The sequence below is a fragment of the Emydura macquarii genome, unplaced genomic scaffold, assembly GCF_026122565.2.
Source record: "Emydura macquarii macquarii isolate MOO-44397 ecotype Brisbane River unplaced genomic scaffold, CSIRO-AGI_Emac_v2 contig_1390, whole genome shotgun sequence".
In the NCBI taxonomy this organism is placed as follows: Eukaryota; Metazoa; Chordata; order Testudines; family Chelidae; genus Emydura; species Emydura macquarii.
The window spans coordinates 23,346,936-23,369,788 of record NW_027131527.1 but is presented as its reverse complement, the minus strand read 5'-3'; the positions used below and the strand labels follow the sequence as shown (position 1 = coordinate 23,369,788).

Sequence of the window (22,853 nt, the reverse complement as noted above, 5' to 3'; positions counted from 1 at the left end):
TAGAAGTGTTTATCGATGACCAGGTGACAGCTTTACAGATTTCCTTTAAAGTACCTGATGCCCTTTTTACCCAAGATGCTACCGTGGAAAGTGTTGAGTGGGTTCTGATCCCTTTTGTAATCAAGGCTAAGTATGTTTCAGTGTTACAGAACACAATACAACTAACTACAGAGATTTGGAAACTTTCAGGTTCTGATGTTTAGGGTGGAAGACATTGAATTAAGATGATGTTTTCCAGAGTTAGAGCTTATCAGTGAAAATGAATGGCTTATCAAAGCTTCTAACGCTAGAAGATCAGCATAGATAAGGAAGATAGGTGTAAGAGTTGGTTTGTATAGAAATGCTGTGTTAAGGAACCTTGATACTATTGGATGATCTACCAGAGATTTGGATACACCTGATTATGACACTGCTTAATATTGAAAAATCTGAGATGTCACAGTGGATGTCAGGCCTATCCCTAGGTCATTCGGTAAGAAATCCAGAAGAGCTGCACCATCTGGTTTCCTTGGGTTAACCTTTCTAGATTGAAAGCAGTATAAGAATTTTGTCCAAAACCTTGCATAAGTTAAGGTAGTAAAATAATTGTAGGAGATTAACTTTGGAGGAGGATCCCCATCTTATTTAAGACTTGTTGCTCAACACCCAAACTGTCATGCTCAGGTAGTCTGGATTAGGATGCAAGAGTAGGCTCTGTGATAGGAGATTATGCTGACTGGGAAAATGAAGTGGAGAGTTCTGGAATATCGCCATTAAGATGAAATACCATGGCCTTTGGTTATGAGAATAATCCTCCATTATCTTCTGAATTACTTTCCCTCGTGCCAGAAGAGAAAGGAAAGTATAAAGCAGGTTCTGATATCTGTGAGCCAAGTGTGTTCTCAGTGACCTTTGATCTGCTTCCTGGATCTAAAAGCTTGACTTTGGTTTAATCTTAATACAGTTAGGTACACCTCACTTGATATCACTTAAACACTTCCTAGTTCAGGAAAGTGTTCCAAATTCTATCCACTGTCAGCTTAGCCAGTCCACTCATCTGTTCATTGTCTCTATTGCCTGGGTTGCCCTGATACAGTTTAGGTGATCTTCCTCTCATATAAAAGAATCTGCATTACTTCTGCATTACTTCAAGCAAAACTACTTGAGTTTTGTGTCCTAGGATCACTTTAGAACCTAGAATAGGATCCTGGAGCTTTCCCCCGCAGAGTTGGACTGGGTTTGGGGGAATTTTGGTCTTTCTCATTAACAGTCCTTGATTGATGAATATGATCCAGTTTGCTGACCCCTTGGAGCTGAAGAGTACTGGCCTCCCCTTCCCATCATCCCCAGGTGTGGTGGGAAGCAAAGGCCCCAACAAATGATGCAAACTCTGAGCTCTTTCCCTTGGCAGAGCAAGAACTGCTGGCTGTGAGCAATCATAGCAGAGTTCTGCTTCCATTATTCCTCAAGGGTCTCATAACAGATAGAGCATCTCTGGTTTTCCTTGTTTGGCTCACACTGCCATTATGCAAGGAGTGAGAAACTGAGAAGAGTTCAGTGGGTGGTCTCATTTGGAGAATAAAGCCTAAAAAATTTCAGTGTCCTAAAGGAGTGAAGGAAATGAGAAGGGGGGGGAGCTTGCTTCACCCACTGTTGCCCCAAAATCTGTTTTCAATGCTAAGATTGCAATGGATAATGTGGGGGCACTGAACAGCTACTGTTTGCACAGGCAGAGAATCTAACATAGGAGTGGAAGAGGTAGGCCAAGTCCCAGGGTCTTGAGGGCAAGTCTGAACTGCCTCCGGTATTTGCAGGAAGAGAACAGCAATTCATATGTCTTACACTGAGGGAAGAGATCAGAATCAAAATAGTTTTCAATGCTGATAATTCTGACCCACTTCTAAAATGCTGCTTGATAGATTCATGAATCAAATAAGGAACTGCAAAGAGAATAATTCATTTAATCTCACCAAGGTTTGTTTTGTTTCTTAAATTGATTTCCACTTCTAATATTTACAATTTGTATATTATTTTTTTTGACACTTTTCAGGTAAATGTAATTTAGAAGGTAAAGATGTGAATCCTCTCATATGTTATGGATTGCTGGTTTTTCCAAAGGAAGCAAACTTTTTGAAGCTAGGTTCCATTTGAGAACCAATTCTGCATTCCTAACACAGTAGTAACGCCTGAGTATATATACCACTAAGAATATATAGACCAAAAATAAAACTTGATAACCTGATATTCTCCAAGCAAGACATGAACAGGTTACCCCTGCCCAGAAGAAAGATTAGCAGATTTATGCAATATCTTAAAGCTAGAACATGTTCATAATAGAACCATACATTAAAAAAAATTATCAATCAAAACAGTGTCTGTATTTTAATTCCTATTCTCCTTCTGATGGATTAAAAAAAATCCAAAATTTCATACTGCAACATGTTAAGCAATCACTTTTAAAAAGGACTACCGACTAAAATGTTCTACTGCCTTTTAGCCAAATCACATCTATTGAACTCAGTGAGAGTCATATGGCTAAATTCCCATATACCAATTTGAAAATGTACAGTATTACAAAAAGTGCCAAGTAAAATATTACATTAATAAAGCAATTAATTTGCATAAATTCATAATCTTTTGATAAATTCATTCATTCAAAGTTTAGTTTTTAATTATACCTCATTGATATAATTTCTTCATAATCGCTCACAATATCCATTAAATTAAATTTGTACTTAATTTTGACAAGTCGCTTTAAAATTAATGTTCTCATCTGCAAAAAAAAAAACAAAAAACCAAAAAAAACAAACAAACCATATTTCAGTTTTAAGTGAAAGAGAACATCTCTAAAATGAAAGTTCACATTTTTAAATACATAAGCAGGGATTCTCCAATATGGCACTTTCATGCCACAGTGCCCTGGATCTGGGCAGGAATGGATTCCCCCAGTTCAGAATTCTTACAAAGCAGCTTACACTGCCTTGCAAATCCACTACTGCAAGCTTCCACAGATGGGTCACAGATGGGATGGAAGGGGAAATGAGGTAGTGTAGACATTGCCGATACCTCTGCTGCTGTTCCTCCTTATGCTGCAAACCATATACCAGCCTGAGGAGGCCACCATTACTTAGACAGTTTGCTTAGGCTGCCTTGGTTATGCTGGGGATCATTGTGGCCCCTGCAGCAGACTGAAATCTACAAAGCCACTTTCCTCCTCCGACCTGTGTTTAGAGATTTGTGCTGTACCTCTTAGATCTGCAGCACAAAATCTCAGCCACAGAACTAATGTACATGATGATTTTAAGGGGCAGAAAACGTCTCCCCACACTCAGGTTGAGTAGTTTGGCTGGACACTAATGAAGTCCCATTGGGGCAACAGAGGAAAATTTCTTCTTAGTCAAAAGTGTTGTGAAACAAACTCCCATTACGACCAGTTGAGAAGAATCTATTCAAAGCTCCCTCCATCTTCTGTTGTGTATCCTGCCTCCATCACTTACATTTCCTGACCACTACTGGACTTTGTGTATGGCAGCAAGAGTAATTTACTAAAATACCGATCTCTTAAATTCTACTTTTGAAGTACTTAAGAGTCCAAGTATCTCCAAGATGCTGAGGTGCTATTAATTCAGTAAGAGTTAGGAGGACTCAACACACAGGAGGTATTCAGCGCCTTACCAGAGTGAGCCCTTGGTTTGGGCTCTGGTCATTGTTACTCTGCTGCTAATGCATACAAAGCAGTGATGGACATTGGTAATGGAACATGTTGTCCTTCACCTCTGGTCACCAGGTGATTTCCACTGCTGGCTGGTAGGTAACCAGAAGTCATCACCATCTGATAGCTGTTCAGTATTTTATATAAAATTAATTGGTGGACTCAGTCCAATTGAGGACAGGGGTCCACCTCACCAAAAACACCATCACAAATGACTCCTTTGTTTGAAATCTAGAGGCCAAAGACTGTACGAGTGTAGAGACTCAGCTCCAGAAGTAATCTCTTCAGAAAATATTTTAGGCTCATTGGTGATGAAGTTTGTACTGCTGCTGAACATTCTACTACTATGCATTTTCTAATATATTTCAATCTAACACTGTCATGAACATTAAATTCATATTACAGATTCTGAAAAGAAAAAGTTTGTCATTTTACTCATAGCCAATACAGTCATGTCAATATTTGTCATACCTTCCTTATAAAGTTGGCAGAACTAATCCTTTGTGCAGTAATAGGATCCACATCTGTTATTGATATATCCTTCGCTAATTGGTTTTCATATTCCTGAATACAGAATTAAGTAATTTTCCTAATTTAGGTAATTTACAAGACGTTTTAGAGAAAATGAAGAGAGGCATTTAAATAACATATTTTATGTTCCACTTTTTAAAAATTATGAAGAAATGAACAGAAGTTCCAGAATATGACATCTTTGCTGGATTCTCTCAAAGTGTATCCCTAAACAGTTCACAAAGTTAAATATATACAAAGTTATAATAAAAAACAACAATAGAGGGAAGGGAAAATTAAAATATATAGGCACGAGGAAAAAATACATGTTTTTCCATACATGATCGGAAAACAAAAGGAGAGTCAAAGAGGTGTAGAGATACAGCAAAGCTGTTTTATGAAAACAGGAACTACAGGGAAAAAAATGTTGGAACTAAAAGTTGTGAGACTATGTGACAACACCAAGAAAAACTGATGCAAACTGACCAGAGGGCAAAAGAAGAGAAGTGGGGAAAGAGAAACTGCTTGAGTCACCAGTTGTGAGGTGAAAAGAAAAAGAAAAAGAAAAAGCTGGTGGTAGTTAGAGACAATTTATGGAGGGTTTTAAAAATAAGTAGAGCATTTCTGAAATAAATACTGCAATGAACTACGGAGCCAGAGGAGAAGTTTGAGAGAAAACATGATTCTTTGTATGTGAGAGAAAATAAGCCAAAGTATTTTGCAGTTTGGAGAGCTGGAACTTGGGGAGGCCATAGCCAATCAAGATGAGAGAAGATGAAAGCATGGAGGATGATTTCAGCCAAGGTGAAGCTGAAATAGTGACGGGGGCACATGTAGGCCATGTTGTGGAGTTGGTGCTAAATAGAACTGACATCCTAGGAGAAGGAGAAGAGTTTAGAGTCAGGGGTGATGGCAGAAGAACAGAAAAGAAGGCAAATGGAATGTCTGAGTCAAGAAGGAAGACAGAGAAGATGGGAGTGGTGCTGCAGGATTTTTCTTTAGCTGTATTTCTGCCTGAGATATTTAGCTGAAGAAAGTGGAGATGAAGCCACAAGTTTACTTTATGAGAGCACACAGAGAGGGTCAACAGGGAGAAGCTGTTAAAGATGTAAAAAGATACAAACAGCTGAATATCATCAGCAAACAATCAATGCTACCACTTCCTAATATTAACCATACTTGTGGGAGCACTGGCAATGCTATTCCAAAGTTCCCATTCTGTGGCCACTGTCTTTACTACGTGTTGTATTCTGTCTATGTTATGCATACTTACATATGCATTCTAGAGAGAATACTGCTGATCAAAGACAGGACCACAGGATAAGACATCCCACGTAGCCCCTGCAATAAGTGATGTTCCATAATTACCGATCCCTTGTATTCTTAACTGCCAAAACTATCACCCCCCACATCCAGGATACCACAGACTATCCTCTCATTGTACTCCCTGACTCTCAACCAAATTCTGTACCCCCTGATAAGCTGTACATTATGCCTGGATGTCCAGTAACTATTTCGTTCAACTCTGTGCCATAACTTTTAAAACATTATCTTCATTAAAGGAGAATTACCAACACAGCCTAGAACTCATTTGGTATCAAGAGGTAGGGGGAGCAAAAGGCCAAACAAAAGACACTCCTGAATATTTTTATTTAAAAAAATATCATCAAGGGGCATTCAGAAATAGTTAATACAAGCCACCAAGAAGTGTCCATGTTTGCCCTCATTTTTTCTTAGTAGCACTGGAAGAATCTGTGCTTGGGTAAAAGTCACTAACAGCAATTATTTCCTAGAGACTAAAAGCAATGTTGTCCAATTTATTGTGTTAAATTTTCAGGGTCACTTTCTAATATCCTTACTCTTACTTTTGATTTAGCTGAGGTTAGTCCTGCTTTGAGCAGGGGGTTGGACTAGATGACCTCCTGAGGTCCCTTCCAATTCTAATATTCTATGATTCTACTCACTCTGACTACTTTATATCATTGAACTCCACAATGATGGAGAATTTGGTGCTGTTCAACATGAATAAGGACATGAGAATCTGGCTCCTAGGCATTATATGTCCTTGCTGCATATAGAAATCAAATAGGAATAGAAAAGTTGAATTCAAATACTGTGAAAAATCAAAGAATAATATTACATTTGGACTGTCATATATAACATGAAACAAGGATCATAGTGGAAACATTAAATACCTGAATGACTGCATCTGGTATCTCTCTATCATACAGTGGTATTTGCCAAAAATGGAAGAAATCTAACTGCTCTGAGTTCCTAAGCTGCAACAGCTGGAAACGTTTACACTTTTTAATCTCTTCTTCAGTAACAAAGTTAAATTCTTCTTGCAGATGTTCAAGACGAAAATATTTTGACACAGTTTGTAACTTGGATCTTGCATACTGTTAGAGAAAGTAAAAGCAAGATCGGAATATTTAAAAAATTTTTGGGTTATGACATACATTTTGCTATGTTTTTATAAAGTGAAACTGCACTCGCTTGAGCAAAGTAAAGAACCAACAGGTACTAAGCAAACATCCACATATTTCTAACAGCATATCTCAATTTTGACCTGCAACATCACCACTATTGTTTAGGGCTTCTCTTCAGTGTAGATTGCCAATGACATCAGATTGTGCGGTGGTTTTATGATGTGAACAAATGCCCACATTTTTCTATTGGTATTAATTTTCAGGAGAAAGAGACAGTTGAGTTTGTATGCTATTTTTTATTTGTTCTTTTTCTTTAAAAATCCATCTGGTATTTTTCTATGACACAGAAATTAAATGACTGACTAGCTTGTACTAACTCCTGAATCCATTGGCCTATAAATTCTAATGAAGAGGTTTCTCAAAATCCTTTCACCAAATTCTGCTCTCTCTTTCACCTGTGAAAACCTATTTATTCCAGTGGAGTTACAGGGGTATAACAGAGTAAAGTTTAGCTTATTGCCTTTGTAAATTAAGAAAATCAATTCAATAAGCTTTATCATCACTTTGGTGAGCAAGTTTAATGGGTAGATGCCATGGAATGTTACACTGGTCATACGCCACTAGCAAGGAAATTAGTAGGAAGCAGATTCCATATATTTTCCTGTGGGAATAAAATGTCAATTAAGTTTACCTGAGTAAAAGTTTGGTTTGGAGTGGAATCACAGCCCTAGGCATGTGTGGTGAGTAGATTAAAGGGGTCAAGTATTTAGTTGTAAGACTCAGCTGTCCCTCCCACAAAAGGAATAATAGATCAGAGTGTGGTTTTGATTTCTGTAGCCACTGAGGCTTTGCCTACATTAGACAGCTTGCAGCTGCGTCACTATAAGTTATCTGTGTAGCCACACTAACACCACGGAAGAGATCTCTCCCATCACTTAATTAAGCCACTCGCAATGAACAGCAGCAGCTATGTCCACACCAGCGCTTAAGTCGGCATAAGTTATGTCGCTCGAGGGGTGGCTAATTCATACACCTGAGACACACTATTTATATTGACTTAAGCTGTAGTGTAACCATGGCCTAAAAGGTTATACACCTCTAATTTCTCAAGAGCAACTTTACAGGTAAGAGAAATCTTGCCTGGAATTATAGTTAAGGACGTAGGACCTGATCCAAAGCCAGTAAAGTAATTGGAAAGACTACTGTTGACTTCAGTGGGCTTTGGATCAGGCTCATTCATAGTTATTTATATCAACATCATTTCAGACTTATTCTTGAATATGCTTAGTACTGGTATGCTTAGTAAGTTTTTTTGTAGTTATTCTTTCAACCTTCTAGTCCAATTCTTATTTTTTCTTTGTATGTAGCCCATTATTAGTGTAAGATAGTAAATATTTTTTTTTCTGTTTGCCCTGACTGCTTTGCTTAAAGTATATGTTGTAGAATATTACATAGGGAAATGGAGTTTAAAACGACCACCTTGAAGCAGTCTATTCAGAATCTACAAAGGGATCAAGGGAGACAACCCTTAGCCTTTCAAACGCTTTAAAATTAAAATTGAACTTGATTTTGTGGCAGTGAAACCTATTCTCGCTTTTGAAAAATTCCCCAAATTGCATAGTGTAGTCAAGACATTGATAAGAGGTCGTTACACGGACTTTACAATAAGGCCAGAGCCCCAATAATTTTCAACTATTACCTATGCACCACATTTGACCACCACCTGGTTAACCTCTGCAGCTACTACTGAGCAGCTGTAGGATCACCTAACCAACAGCTGTGTGTCTCCAGTACGGTGGCTCCTGTCTCCATGCATAAAGTTAATTTCCTTCTGGATCCCAGAGATCCACAGAGTGGATGAAATAGGGAAAACCCGATGAGGCTCCCCTTCAGTGTGTTTTCCTCACCTCCGATCACTCCCAGAAATTTTGTGCTTCCTATCTCTAAATGATGTATTGAAATGACAAGACTCAAAACAGAAACAAAGAATAAAATTTGTGATACAAGACGACTGCAGATTGTTTTATTGATTTGATCTGTGGCTTTCTCGAGCTTTGCCATCATTTATTTTCATAGAATCCATAGATTGGTCTAAGTCTGCTAAAGTTCATGTAAACAATGTGCCAAGATTCACAGAGTGATATGACACCAGAAGGAAGAAGGACCAGAAAGAGTTCAAGCAAGCGACAAGGGCTAGGGAAAGGGAAAAGGATATGAGAGGAAGAGAAGGAGGGGGGTAACTATCTGATTCAAGTAGAATCAGAAATAAAAATAGGCTCACTTAGAATTAGTGATCAATAATTTCATCTTGTTGTTCCAAGTAAATACATAAATTACTCAGCTTTGCTCCCACTTCTTTTGGCATCTTCAGAACTCTTGAATAGAAGTAGTCTCACAGTTTTGTCCCCTATTATTTATAACCCTGGAGCCAAAGATCTCCTGTGAAAAATGCTTTAGTAGTCAGTATCTAGAAATTCCCTAACTCCGATCATGTTAGACTCAATACATAGTTTCTTCTAGAAGCAGACCAAATGGCTAATATTGATAACTGCTAAACATTACCATAATGAACTCCATCAAATCTGCATACGCAGGGTCGTTAGGATCAATCTTGATTTCTTTGGCCCATTCAGTAAGTTTCTGTGTGTCAGTGAACCATAGGATTCCAGTAGCTATTTCTGCATTTATGTTTCTTGGTACACTAAAAATAAAACTCTTCAGCATTAATTGCAGAATTTTCTTAAAGGAACACAAGACTTTCACTTATTTTGTCATACATTTGCCCCTATATACAATATACACAATAGTTTAGCAAACATTTCCAATTCTCACAGACAATCAGCTTCAGTCTTATTCTACGTCAAAAAAAAGATAGAAGCATCCAAGAAATCTGCAGAAAATAGGTTAACTGTGGTCTACAATAAGTTAGCATTACACAGAACACCTTGCCAAAAAGCAAATGATAACATAGAGTAACTTTTCCCACTGTATTAAACATGAGTGATGCTTTTAGTGAAACCTCTGACAATCTATTTAGTGAAACCTCTGACAATCTTATAGAAATAAAAGATTTATTATTACCTATAACAAGCAGAGATTATTGTCTGAGATACAGGGGCTAATGGAATTCCTCCCTCATTGACTGCCCAGGATAAGGAATACATTAGTTTTCCTGATGTCAAAAGACACACCTCTTCAGTTTCATTTTCATCCAGAAAAAAAGGTACATCTGTGAATTAAAAATTGTTAGAAGAAAATAAACCAGAATCATTAAATGTAAAGTTCCATCCAGTTCAGCTTTTCCCAAGCTTTTGAAAGCTGAGCTCTTCAGAAAAATTAACCCAAGCGCACCTATCCTTTAACCCTGCCATTTGTTGTTAAAGGCCTACCTATCTTAATTTATAAATCTTCCATACCCCAGTGACTAGTCCTTCACACCTTCATCCCAAGACTTCTTTAGGACATAAGAAAAAACAACAAGAGTCCTGTAGCACTTTAAAGACTAACAAATTTCTGCAGGCATAAGCTTTCGTGGGCTGCAACCCACTTCGTCAGATGCATGAAATAGAAATCAGATAGGAGGTATATATATACATCCAAGGGTAAGGAACAACAATGGGGAGGGTAGGTGTAAACAAAGTCCATTCAGTTAGAGTAGATGAGGCCTATTCACAACCATTGATTAGAAGGTGAGAATGTGTGAACAGTGACAATTACTTCTTGTAATGAGAAAACCATTCCAAGTTCCTATTCAGACCCAGTTTGATTATGTCAAATTTGCATATGAGTTCTAGCTCTGCAGTTTCTCGCTGAAGTCTGTTTTTGAAGTTTTTTTGTAGAAGTATGGCAAATTTCAAGTCAGCTACAGAGTGTCCTGGGAGATTGAAGTGCTCTCCTACTGGTTTATGGATGTTACCATTTTTTATGTCTAATTTGTGTCCATTTATTCTTTTGCGTAGTGACAGTCCGGTTTGGCCAATGTACATGGCAGAGGGGCACTGCTGGCACATGATAGCATATATTACATTAGTAGATGTGCAGGTGAACGAGCTCCTTATGGTGTGGCTGATGTGGTTAGGACCTGTGATGGTGTCACTAGAGTCGATGTGTGGGCAGAGTTGGCAACGGGGTTTGTTGCAGGGATAGGTTCCTGGGTTAGTGTTCTTGTTGTATGGTGTACGGTTGCTGGTGAGTATTTGCTTCAGGTTGGGGAGCTGTCTGTAAGCAAGGATAGGTCTGCCTCACACAGCTTGAGCAAGTGAGGGATCATCTGCTAGGATAGGTTGTAGATCCTTAATCAGGTTCTCCATAAAACATTCTTAAAACTACAATACCCACCTGGAGAGGTGAAGAAACACATTGACAGAGCCAGATGGGTACCCAGAAGTTACCTACTACAGGACAGACCCAACAAAGAAAACAACAGACCACCACTGGCCATTACCTACAGCTCCCAGCTAAAATCTCTCCAATACATCATTAAGGATCTACAACCTATCCTAGCAGATGATCCCTCACTTGCATCATAAAAAGTGACAATACACTCAGATCTACTTTGACAATCTCTTAGAAATCGTGGTTCCCTTGGAGCTATCTGGGATGGAAATGTACAGTGTAGGTATCTTTGAAAAATGTTTGGTTCTATCAAAATAGAAAGCCAACATCCTTCTAACATCAAAGGTATGAAAACAGGTCCCCTGTAGAGAATTACACACTTTTGGAAAAAACACTAGTAGGAGAATGGACTGGTTAAGATGAAACTCTGATAGCACCTTAGGAAAGAATTTAGGGTGTGGGCATAAATAGACTTTGTCCTTGAAGAACACCACAAAGGATCTGCCATCAAGACCCCAATCTCCCCAAGGGGCCAACATGATAGCTACTAAAAAGGCCGTCTTCAGAGATAAATGGAGCAGAGAGCAGGTTGCCATTGGTTCAAATGGAGGTCTCATGAGGTATTTAAATATGAGATTTGAGTCCCAAATCGGAGTGGGGTCCCTAAACTGAGGGCAGATTCCCCAAACCCTTAATGAACCTAGATGACATAGGGTAAGCAAATATGGAGACCCCATCTACTAGAGGATGAAAGGCTGATATTCCATCGAAGTGGATCTTAATCAAGCTAACTGATAACTCCAATTTCTTTAGATCCAACAGGTAATCCAGAATAACTGAAAGCGACACAGATTCAGGCACAAGACAGAGACGGCAACACCAATGGAAGAATCCCTTCCTTTTTTTCAGGTAATTTGGGTTGACTCCATGTTCAATAACATCTCTTGCATTTCTGCACAACAGAAGAATTCTAACTACACAAACCATTCAGGAACCACAAACCATGCCCTGACACAGAGAACACCTAAATTGGGGTGAAGCAAACAACCCACATCCTGGGAGAGGAAATGAGGAATGGTCAGAAGCTTGAATGGCAGTTGGACACATAGCTGAAGCAGGTAAGGGTACCAAGCCTGTCTCATCCAGGTCAGTACTAGAAGGATAACTCTGGTTTGGTGCTGTCCGACCTTGTTCATCACCTTTAGTGTTAGCAGTGTTGGAGGAAACTCATGGAACAGACCCTTCATCCAAGACAAGAGATCAGTGTCTCCCCAAGAGTGGTGGCCCTGATCTCTTGAGCAGAATAGATTACACTTTTTGTTCCTGGAGGTGGCAAAGAGATCCACCTCTGGAAGTCCCCTCTTTTGGAATATACTGTGGAGAATTTGAGAGTCTAGCTCCCATTTGTAGTCCTGGGAGAATATTGGCTGTGGTATTCTGTACACCTGGGAAGTAGATGGGTGAAATTTGGATCTGATGGGCTACGCAACAGTTCTACAATTTCATAGCTTTGGGGCACAGGGAGGGAGATCTTCCCTGTTTGTTGATACAGAACACGCAAGTCATATCGTCTGTCAAGGCCCTGATTTATTTGCCCCAATGAGGGGTAGGAAATGAAGACAGTTATTCCTGACTGCCCTGAGTTCCAACAATGTTGATGTGCAGACTTGGTTTCCTAAGGTGTCCATCTACCCTGAGTCATGAGGGCATTGAAGTGAGCTCCCCTTCCCAACAGTGATGTACCTGTTGTCACAGTTAATGTTGGACCTGGGCAAATGAAAGGAATGAATGAGTGCACTGACGTTGAGTTGATTTTTCCGCCAGGCTAGCGAGTTCCTCACCTGGAGAGGAACTGTGATCTGCCTGTTCAAAATGTCTCTGGCTGATGAATAGGTCATTCTGAGCCAGCCCTGGAAGCAACAGAGGCATAGCCTTGCATGATCAGTCCCAAAGGTACAAGCTGCCATGTGTCCCAGGACTTGCAGACAATTCCTTATTGTAGTTCGAGGACTCTCCTGCATTGTCTTGACCAGACCTCACGAAGTTGTGAATCTGTTCATGAGAAGGTAGGCTCTGGCTGCCAACAAACACAAGTATACCCCTCTGAGCAGTATTCTCTGTACATGGGTTAATGTGGATTTTATTTACAATTTTTCTGGAGATCCAATTCCTGGAAAAGAGCAAAGGCCATCTGGTTGGAAGACAGCACTGCCTTGTAGGATTGGCTTTGAGTAGTTAGTCATTGAGGTACATGAAGACTAGAATTGCGTCTTGTCAGAGGTAAGCAACCACTATTGCCAGCACCTTTGAAAACACCCATGGGGCCAAAGAAAGACTGACGGGAAGAACTCAGTATTAAAAATGATCCTGGTCTATAATAAAACAGGTATTTCCTGTGTGATGCGTGTGACACTATATGGAAATGGGCATCTTGTAAGTCAAGGGCCAGAAACAAATTTCCTTCTTCTAGTGAAGGAATTATAGTTGCCAGAGTTACATATTTGTTTAGTAATTTTAGATCCAAGATTGGTCTCCATCCTCCTTTGGCACAAGGAAATACTTTGAGTTACACCCTTTCCCCTTTTGAGGAGGTGGGACTGGTTCTATTCCTCCTAATTGAAGGAGAGGGTCCACTTCTTCTTTCAGTAAAAGCTCATGAGAGGGGGGTCCCTGAAGAGGGACAGGGAAGTGGGTGGAAGGGAGAGAGGGATGTAAAATGGATGGCATAGCTTGATGTTATAAACTCTGTCATGCACTTATCTGTTGTGATCCACCTCCAAGCATGCTGGAAATGGAAATGGAAAAGGCGGTCTTCAAAAGGGGGGAAGTCAGCAAATGGTTAAGGCTGTATAACAAGAGATGTACAAGGATTCAAATTGTCAATCAACCCATCAAAATGACTAGGTATTAACGGAAGGAGGGTGAGTAGCCTTTTTTCTACAGAATGTCTCTCTTTTCCTGGGAGGTTTGGTGGAGCTATGAAATCCAGTGAGCTGAGCAGAAAACATTTTCTGAATCATTTGTGACCTCTTATTCGTAGGCGCGCACGCACGCACACACGCACGCACAGAGAAATGGAAATAGCGGCCCTGCAGTCCTTTACTGTATGCATGGACTCATCTGTAGTCCCCGAGAATAGCTTTCAGTTATCAAAGGGGAGTTCCTCAACAGTGTTCTGGAACTCTCCTGGAAACCCTGAGAGTTGGTGGCATGACACCTTGCACATAACTACCATTGTGGAGATGGACCTGGCAGTGGTGTCCATGGCATCCAAGGACGCTTAAAGAGAGACTCCAGCCAAAAACTGGCCCTCCAAGATGATGAACTAGAATTGTTCCCTATGTTCCTGTGGCAGATATTCAATAAAGGCCATAAATCTATTATTGTTTATAAATTTATATTTGGCCTTAATTGCTGTAAGTTCACAATCTGAAATTGCAAGGTTGTGAACAAATAGGACTTCCATCCAAAAAGGTCTAAAGCACCCCCAGCCACATGCCTGAGCCCCGGCCCCCACAGCGCCGACACAGCCTGGCCGGCCCCGGGGCTCCTGCAGCGCCAACACAGCCTGGCTGGCCTTGACCCCAGGTCCCCGTGGCGCTGACACAGCCTGGCAGGCCCCGGCCCCCGCAGCGCTGACACAGCCCAGCCCCAGACCCAGCCCTGGGCCCCCACAGTGCCAACACGGCCCAGCTGGCCCCAGGGCACAGCACCGCCACACCAGCCTGCGCCGTGCCCTAGCCCACCCTGCTCCCTCGCTGACCAGCTGGCCCCCACTGCCAGCTGCCTGCACTCCAGCTCCTGCCCACCCGCTTCAGCAGAGAGGGCCTCCGCTGCCAGAACCATGTGAGCAGGATGCAGCAGGAGGGGATGGAGCTACGCCTGGCTATTAGGGAATGGTAAGCTTTCCCGGGCCTTACACACCTGGCGCCCATGCAGGACCCTTTCAGAGATGTATTTCTCTTTAGAGCTCCAGAACTTTCCAGCCCCACCAGTACAGGAGTCGTTGTCTTTTGCCTCTATGGTATTGAGCCAAAAGGTCAAGGTTTCTGAGACTGCGGATCTAGCAGGAGATAGGGACCTTTTAGGAGCTAGCTCCTTATGAGAGTCTGATCACCTTTTCCTCAAAGCTTTCTCTGAAGTTTCCATAGCCTTCCCTGTCTTAGGGCTGGTCTACACTGGCAGCTTAGGTCGATTTAAAGTCCCTTAATTCGAATTAATAACTCCCACGTCTACACTGGCTACTGTTAATTCAAATTAAGGTGCCTGTAAAATCGAATTAATAAGACCACCTCTGCAAGTGGCATAGCGCCTAATTCGAATTTGTTAATTCGAATTAGTGTTAGTGTGGACACAATAGGACTTAATTCGAATTAATTGACCTCCAGAAGCTATCCCAGAATGCCCCATTTTAAAGTCCCCTCCACTCAAGCAGCCCCGGGAAGATTTGAATCTTTATTTCCTGTGCTTGCTGCCAGCGTGGAGAGAGCTTTTCCATTGTTCTCATAATGGCTACTGCAAAGCCCAAATGTGCTCCAGCATGGAGTCGACCAGAGGTCTTAGACCTCATCGGGCTGTGGGGAGAGGAGTCAGTTCTTGCTCAGCTCAGATCCAGCAAAAGAAATCTGGACATTTATGGGAAGATATCACAGGGCATGCTGGACCAGGGACACCATAGGGACGCTCAGCAGTGCCGAGTTAAAATCAAGGAGCTGCGCCAGTCATATCAGAAAGCCAGGGAGGCTAACAGCCGCTCTGGCTCCTCTCCCAAAACATACAGGTTCTATGATGAGGTGCATGCAATTTTCAGTGGCGATCCCACCATGGTGCCTTCCTGCACCATTGATACCTCCAATAGCTCACAGTCCATGATCAAGGAGGAAGACTCCATGGACGAGGAAGAGGGAGCTGTGGATAGTAGGGTGCAGGAGAGCGGGGTGTCCGTTCTCCCACAAAGTCAGGAGTTATTCCTGACCTCCGAGCAGTCCACCAGCACATAGGACAGCACAAATGATCCCATGGAAGGCACATCTAGTGAGTTTTCCTTCTTATCAGCATTTCTGTCCTTGCACATTGTTTGGGGGGTGGTGGTGAGGGGGATCTCGTGTTTCATTCACTGCCATGGATGCTTACCCAGGGCTCAGTTTTTTTATGTTGAAAAATGCTACATTTATTATCTGTTGATATCACATTGAAAATTTAATGTATGTAATCTGTTACCCCTCCCTTGCTTGAAAAAAGTTTTCAGGGGAGGGCTGCCACGTCCCTCACTCCACTGTAGGATTCTTCTCTGCAAGCAAGGCAGCCAGCATCCCCCCCACTCACCACACGGTAAATGGGTTTTAAATGCAAGCAGCGATTACCCCACCACAGCAAGCCCTTCGGAGTTTGTGTCTGTAAGGTTTGAAAAACAGTCTGAGATTTCACCACCCTCCTACCCTGGCGGTGAATGTGTTTTAAATGCAAGCAGAGATAGGAAATCATTTGCTACATTGTATCATCAGCTCATTATGGAAATTAGTGGGTTTTTTTTTTTTTTTTTTTTTTTTTTTTTTTAGTGTTAACTCCCCATGCTACATGTGGATACATTTTATCATGGGCTCATTACTGAAATCAAAACATTTGTATCAGTTTCTTAATATGCTAACTGGGGCTCCCTGGTTATTTATCTTTCATTCTACACATATCTTGACAGTGGACCAACCCTAAGAAGTGCTACTGACAGACTGTCTCAGATTAGAGAGCGGGGGGGGGGGGAAGCAGAGATGACATGTTTGCGGACCTCATGAATGCCTCAGCAGCCGCAGAGACAGAGCAAAGAGCGAGGTGGCTGACCTTGTCCCATAACATGGGACAAATGCAGGACAATGATCGCAGCACCACAAAGGAGATGCTGCAACTCATGCAGGACCAGGCAGACATTCTATGACGTTTCGTGGACAGTCCCGCTGCAGCCCCTCAATAATGCTCCTCAACCAATGGCAATGCTGCCTTCCCCCTCCCTAGCCCCCAATGGGTCTCGGAGGAGATTGTCCAGGATGCATTACGTGCTTACCTCCACCCCGGTGGAGGCGAGCAGAAAGCTGTGGCAGCCACTCTGAGTGCTGGCCAGCAAGCTACCATCCTACCCCTGGAGACAGTGAATGAACCCTCCCCTCCCCCCCGCCCCACTTCCCCCATGACTCGAATGTTAAAAAATAAAGGTTTCCATCATTCCACAAAGTTTCTTTATTAAAGCATATCTAGTTCAGGAGGGAATTCTCGGGCACAGATATTGAATGGGGTTGCGGGGTGGGATGATTATTAAAGGCAAACAACATACCGGGGTGGGGGTTGGTGGAGGGAATAATAAAAGGCAAACAATATACAGAGAGAGGTGGGGGGAGCCTGAAAGGCAAACAACATACAGGAACATAAATCACTCCTGCATCTCATTGCAGAACCTGGTTTTCAAAGCCTCCCCAATGCAAAGCGCTCCATGGTTAGCTTTCAGCGTTGTGCTGGCATGTGGCTGCTCATAATTGGCAGCCAGTCTTTCTGCCTCCACAGCCCAACCCTGGGGGAACCTTTCCCCCTTGGCTTCACACACATTGTGAAGAACACAGCTAGCAGATATCACAGAAGGGACGTTCTTCTCACTCATGTCCAGCCTACTCAGAAGACTCCTCCATCTACCCTTTAAACGACCAAAGGCACATTCTACAAGCATTCTGCAACTGCCTAACCCCTTACTAAAACACTTCTTGTCACTGTCAAGGTGACCGATGTACGGCTTCATTAGCCAAGGGAACAATGGGTAAGCAGGATCCCCCAGTATCACTATGGGCATTTCCACACCCCCGATGTGAATTTTTTGGTCAGGGAAGAAAGTGCCCACCTGCATCTTAGAGAACAGACCCGAGTTACGAAATACACGAGCGTCATGCACCTTCCCACACCACCCCACATTGATGTCTGTGAAACGACCCCTGTGATCCACAAGCCCCTGCAGGACCATGGAAAAGTACTCCTTGCGGTTTATGTACTCGGTCGCCAGGTATGCTGGCACTAAGATGGGGATGTGCGTCCCGTCAATGGCCCCCCACAGTTTGGGAAGCCCATTGTGGCAAACCCCTCCACTATGTCCTGCACATTTCCCAAAGTTACTACTCTTCGTAGCAGAAGTCTATTGATGGCACTGAACACTTGAATCACGGCAGCTCCCACTGTAGATTTACCAACTCCAAATTGATTCCCAACTGAGCGGTAAAGTCAAGAGTTGCCAGCTTCCAGAGAGTGATGGCGACTCTCTTCTCCATCGTCATAGCTTGTCTCAAGTGAGTGTTCATGTGCTTCAAGGATGGTGCCAGCTCCGAGTACAGTTCGAGGAAAGTTTCCTTCCACATACGAAAGTTTTGCAGCCACTGATCATCATCCCACAGCTGCATAATGATAAGGTCCCAGCAGTCTGTGCTTGTTTCCCTGCACCAGAACCTGCAGTCCACGGACTGTAGATGACATATTACAGCCTGCAGCAATCTGGAATTGTTCTGCTGGATGTCTTGTAGCAGGGCAATCACGGAGGCATAGATCAATCTTCTTCGCATTCCTGCTCTAGTTCTAAAGTACTCCAGGATAAGCTGCAATGTATTTGTCATGCTCACAATTACAGTGCAGAGTTCAGCTGGCTCCATGTCTCTGCAGCAATGGTGATCAGGAGGAGTAAAAAAACGGCACGAAAATCCTTTTCCTGTTTGTTTGGGGGGGACAGGGTAGGGGAAGCAGCGTTGCATCATGGAACGAAGACACTCATCCCAACAGCCATTGTGGCTAGTTGCACCGTGGGATAGCACTGTGGGAGAGCTACCCACATTGCACTGCTTTGTAATTCGAATTAAGGCTGGCCAGTGGGGACGCAAGAAACCAGCACAAACGTCATAGTGTGGACAGTCTGCTGCGATTTCTATAAATCGGTTTCTGAAAGTTGAATTAAGCTAATTCGAATTAGTGCTGCAGTGTAAACATGGTTAGGGGAAACCTGCACTGAAGCTGAAGGGGAACTTGATCTGTCAAGACCTGACTCAGAAGCAGGTCAAAGGGAGCACTCCATCATCAACAGTCTCAGCTTAATCACACTATTCTTCCTTGCCCTCAATATGAGGATCAAGCAGAAATTGCAGTTCTGGGAGATGTGGGACTCCCTTAAACAGACACACTTGGAATGGGTGTCACTAACAGGTACAGCCTCTCAACAGGAGACGTGAGCCAGGCATGCTCTACCAGGAGAATAAGACTCCCCAAGAGGAGGGAAAGTAAACAAATCAATCATCTCACTACTTATATCTAACTAACTAACTATAAACAATCTACTAACAACTAACTACACTAACTTAATCACAACAACCATAGAAAACTGTACAAGAGATAGATGAGGCATTCTCAAGGTGGACATGCTAAGGCATCATCTCAGCTGAGATTGTTAAGAAGGAACTGAGAATGGTTCTCCAGGCAGCCCTATCTGGCCTCATTGCATGGCACGAGGATTCATAAAATGTATGTGCAGGCTGAACAGACACTGCTAAAGGAAAATCTCCGATCAAGAACTCGAGAGGCGCATGTGCACCTGAAGTGGAGCACCCATAGAGACACTATTCAAAGAAGTCAAACTTCTTATGTGTTTCCCTCAGTGAGGCAGTAATCAAACTGGAGAAGCAGAGAAGGAAGCTCTGAACTGCAGGAAGATCCTAGATGGTGAATGGTCATCATCTTACCTGCCAGAACAAATGAGGAAGAACCACCAAGTGTCTTTCCTATTGCAGACTGAGCTATGGGGAAGGACATTTCAAAGGTAGGTCCCAGGGTTAAAGTAATGCAAAGTACTTTCACTCTAACATAGCTCTGAGAAATACTAAATACTACCATGGGTTTGGTCTAAGATATCATGAGTAAAGAGGCCAAACACTGCTCCTTGAGGAGACTATCAACTCTTCTTCAATCATCATTCAAAGAATTTGTACTTAAGACCTTTGTCTGGCAGTGCACTATGCTGCCAACAGACCACTGAGCCAGCCTCAAATCTTGTTAAACATATAAATAACTTACTGCTTCCCACTTCTCCATTTGTGGGTTTAACTTGCTGGTCACAGCTAAACTCTGCCTGTTCCAATACACCTTTGCTTTGCAGTATAGTATTGTCAGGAATAGGTAAATATATTTTGGCCAATAAGTTTGTCCTTTTAGCTGATTCATAAATCTAAAAATAAAACAATTTGTGCTTCAGTTAAAAAGATGTGCCAAAAAAGAACAAGTTCCAGTAAAGAGGTTCTGAAAGAAGCAGGGAGGGAGGGGGGAAGAAACCCCAAAATAGAGGATAAATATAATTTTAGAAAGACAAAATATGTACTGGTAATGAAAAAGTGGATCTGTTTGCAACATCTTTCTTAATTACTTATCTGGACCCCATTTCTACAGTATTTAAGCATCTCACAATTTTTAATATAGATGTTCTCTTAACATCCTGTGAGATAGTGAAGTACTATTATGCCCATCTGTAAGAACTAAAGGCACAGAGAGATTAATTGTCTCATACCTAAGGTCACACAGTAAGTCTATAGCAACAGAGCGAACTGAACCTGGATCTCACAAATCCCAAACACCTTAACTACTGGGCCATTGTTCCTGTCAAACAATAGCCTGTTTGTATATACGTACACATATTTTGTATTTGTAACTTGGACAACTATTTAAAAAAATTTGGTCCAGTGTTTTTGTATCTGTATTTCCATCTGGCTTCAGCTTTCAGCTGTTGGTTCTTGTTATGGCTTTCTCTGCTTAGATTAGAGCTCTTTAGTATGCAGTGTTTTCTCCACATGAAGGCACTTAGACATTGAGCCCTTAAGAATCTCACTATAAAGCTTTTTTTTCCCCAGCCCTCAAATCACTTTTGTGGATCTTTCCTGAACCCTCTCCAATTTTTCAACTTCTTTTAAAAAATGTAGACTCCAGAACTGAATGCAATATTCTAGTATAAGTCTCACCAATATGGTGTACAGAGATAAAATCATCTCATTCCTCTTACTCACTAATCTATTTATAACACCAAGCCTCGTATTGGCCCTTTTAAAAATCTGTTAGTTACCCAGTTCTGTTTCCATTTAACATGGGCCTTACTGATATAGTTTAATGTTCTTAGACTTTTGCAAAGCATTATACTTCTTCACAGCTACTTTTATCAGACAAAGTTGCAATCTCATTTTAAAAAAAAACCAGTTACTGACCTTTTGTAACTGTTGTTCTTCGAGATGTGTTGCTCATGTCCATTCCATTGTAGGTGTGTGCGCGCCTCCGTACATAGCTACCAGAAACATTTTGCCTTAGCAGTATCCGTAGGGCCGGCTTTGGCACCCTCTGGAGCCCTGCACTCATGTGCTGGTGTATGAAGTGCCACCAGCCCTGCACCCTCTCAAGTTCTTCTTGCCGTCAACTCCGACAGTGGGGATGGAGGGCAGGTCATGGAATGGATATGAGCAACATATCTCAAAGAACAAGTTACAAAAGGTCAGTAACTGTCTTTTCTTCGAGTGCTTGTTCATGTCAATTCCATGCTAGGTGACTGACAAGCAATACCTTGGAGGTGGTTCCAGAGTTCATGGATGTGCTGTCTGAGGCATGGCCCTATTGAAGCTGGTGTCATCCCGGGACTGCTGGATGATGGCGTAATGGGACATGAAGGTATGGTCCAAGGACCAGGCAGCAGCTCTACAGATGTCTTGGATTGGTACCTGTGCCAGGAAAGCTGCCAGTGAAGCTTGCGCCCTGGTAGAATGGGCAGTAATGATAACAGGCGGAGGCATCTTTGCCTGCTTGTAACAGAACTTGATATAGGAAGTTAACCAAGAGGAGATCCTTTGGGAGGAAACCAGCAGACCTTTCATCCTTTCTGCCACTGCAAAAAAAAGCTGTGTGGTCTTGTGGAAGGGTTTAGTCCTTTCAATACAGAAGGCACAGGCTCATCTAACATCAAGGGTATGCCATCTACATTCCTCGTTAGATCTGTGCAGTTTAAGGAAGAACACTGGAAGGATTATGTCCTGGTTATTGTGAAACTGTGACGCCATCTTCAGTAAGAAAGCTGGGTGAGGTCACAGTTGACCTTGTCCTTGTAAAACACCGTGAATTGTGGTTCCAAAGTGAGCGGTCTGATCTGAGAGACCCTTTGAGCTGAGGAAATTGCCACTAGGAAGGCCACCTTCCAGGACAGGAGCAGTAGGGAGCAGGTAGCTAAGGGGGAGGGGGGGGAGACTTGTGAGTCTTGACAGAACTAGGTTTAGGTCCCATGTCAGTATAGGATCCTTAACTTGAGGATAAAGCCTCTCCAGGCCTTTAATGAATCTGATCATAATATCGTGGGAAAAGACTGATCTACCTTGGACTGGTGGGTGAAAGGCCAAAATTGCCACCAGGTGAACCTTTGACGATGTGAGGGCTAGCCCTTGGTGTTTAAGGTGCAACAAACAATCTAATATAGACTGGATAGGAGCCAAGTAAAGTGAGATTTTCTGGCTCAGAGCCCAACAGGAAAATCTCTTCCATTTGGCCAGATAAATTGCTCTGGTGAAGGGCTTTCTGCTGCTCATTAGAACATGCTGGAGCTGAGATGAGCAGGCCCGCTCGTCAGAATTCAGCCACTGAGCCGCCATGCCGTCAGGTGTAAGGACACTACACCTGGGTGCAGAAGACAATCATGGTTCTGGGACAGGAAGTTGGGCCATTGTGGCAGTTCCAGCGGGGGTGAAGTCAATAGTTCCAGTAGCATGCTGAACCAGTGTTGTCATGACCACACAGGAGCTATTAGGATCACATTTGCCTTGTTGTGTTTGATCTTTAACAGGACCTTGTGGAGCAGAGGT

At 42.4% G+C, this 22,853-nt stretch overlaps 1 protein-coding gene across 1 annotated transcript in view; it reads right to left on the bottom strand.

The window, feature by feature from the left end:
- Positions 1-22,853, bottom strand: part of CC2D2B (coiled-coil and C2 domain containing 2B) — a 112,201-nt gene that overhangs the window by 50,147 nt on the left and 39,201 nt on the right. Inside the window, 6 exon segments of the mRNA XM_067552887.1 lie at positions 2,658-2,752; positions 4,163-4,255; positions 6,397-6,600; positions 9,193-9,331; positions 9,712-9,859; positions 20,047-20,197. Coding sequence (XP_067408988.1) covers positions 2,658-2,752; positions 4,163-4,255; positions 6,397-6,600; positions 9,193-9,331; positions 9,712-9,859; positions 20,047-20,197 — 830 coding nt within the window.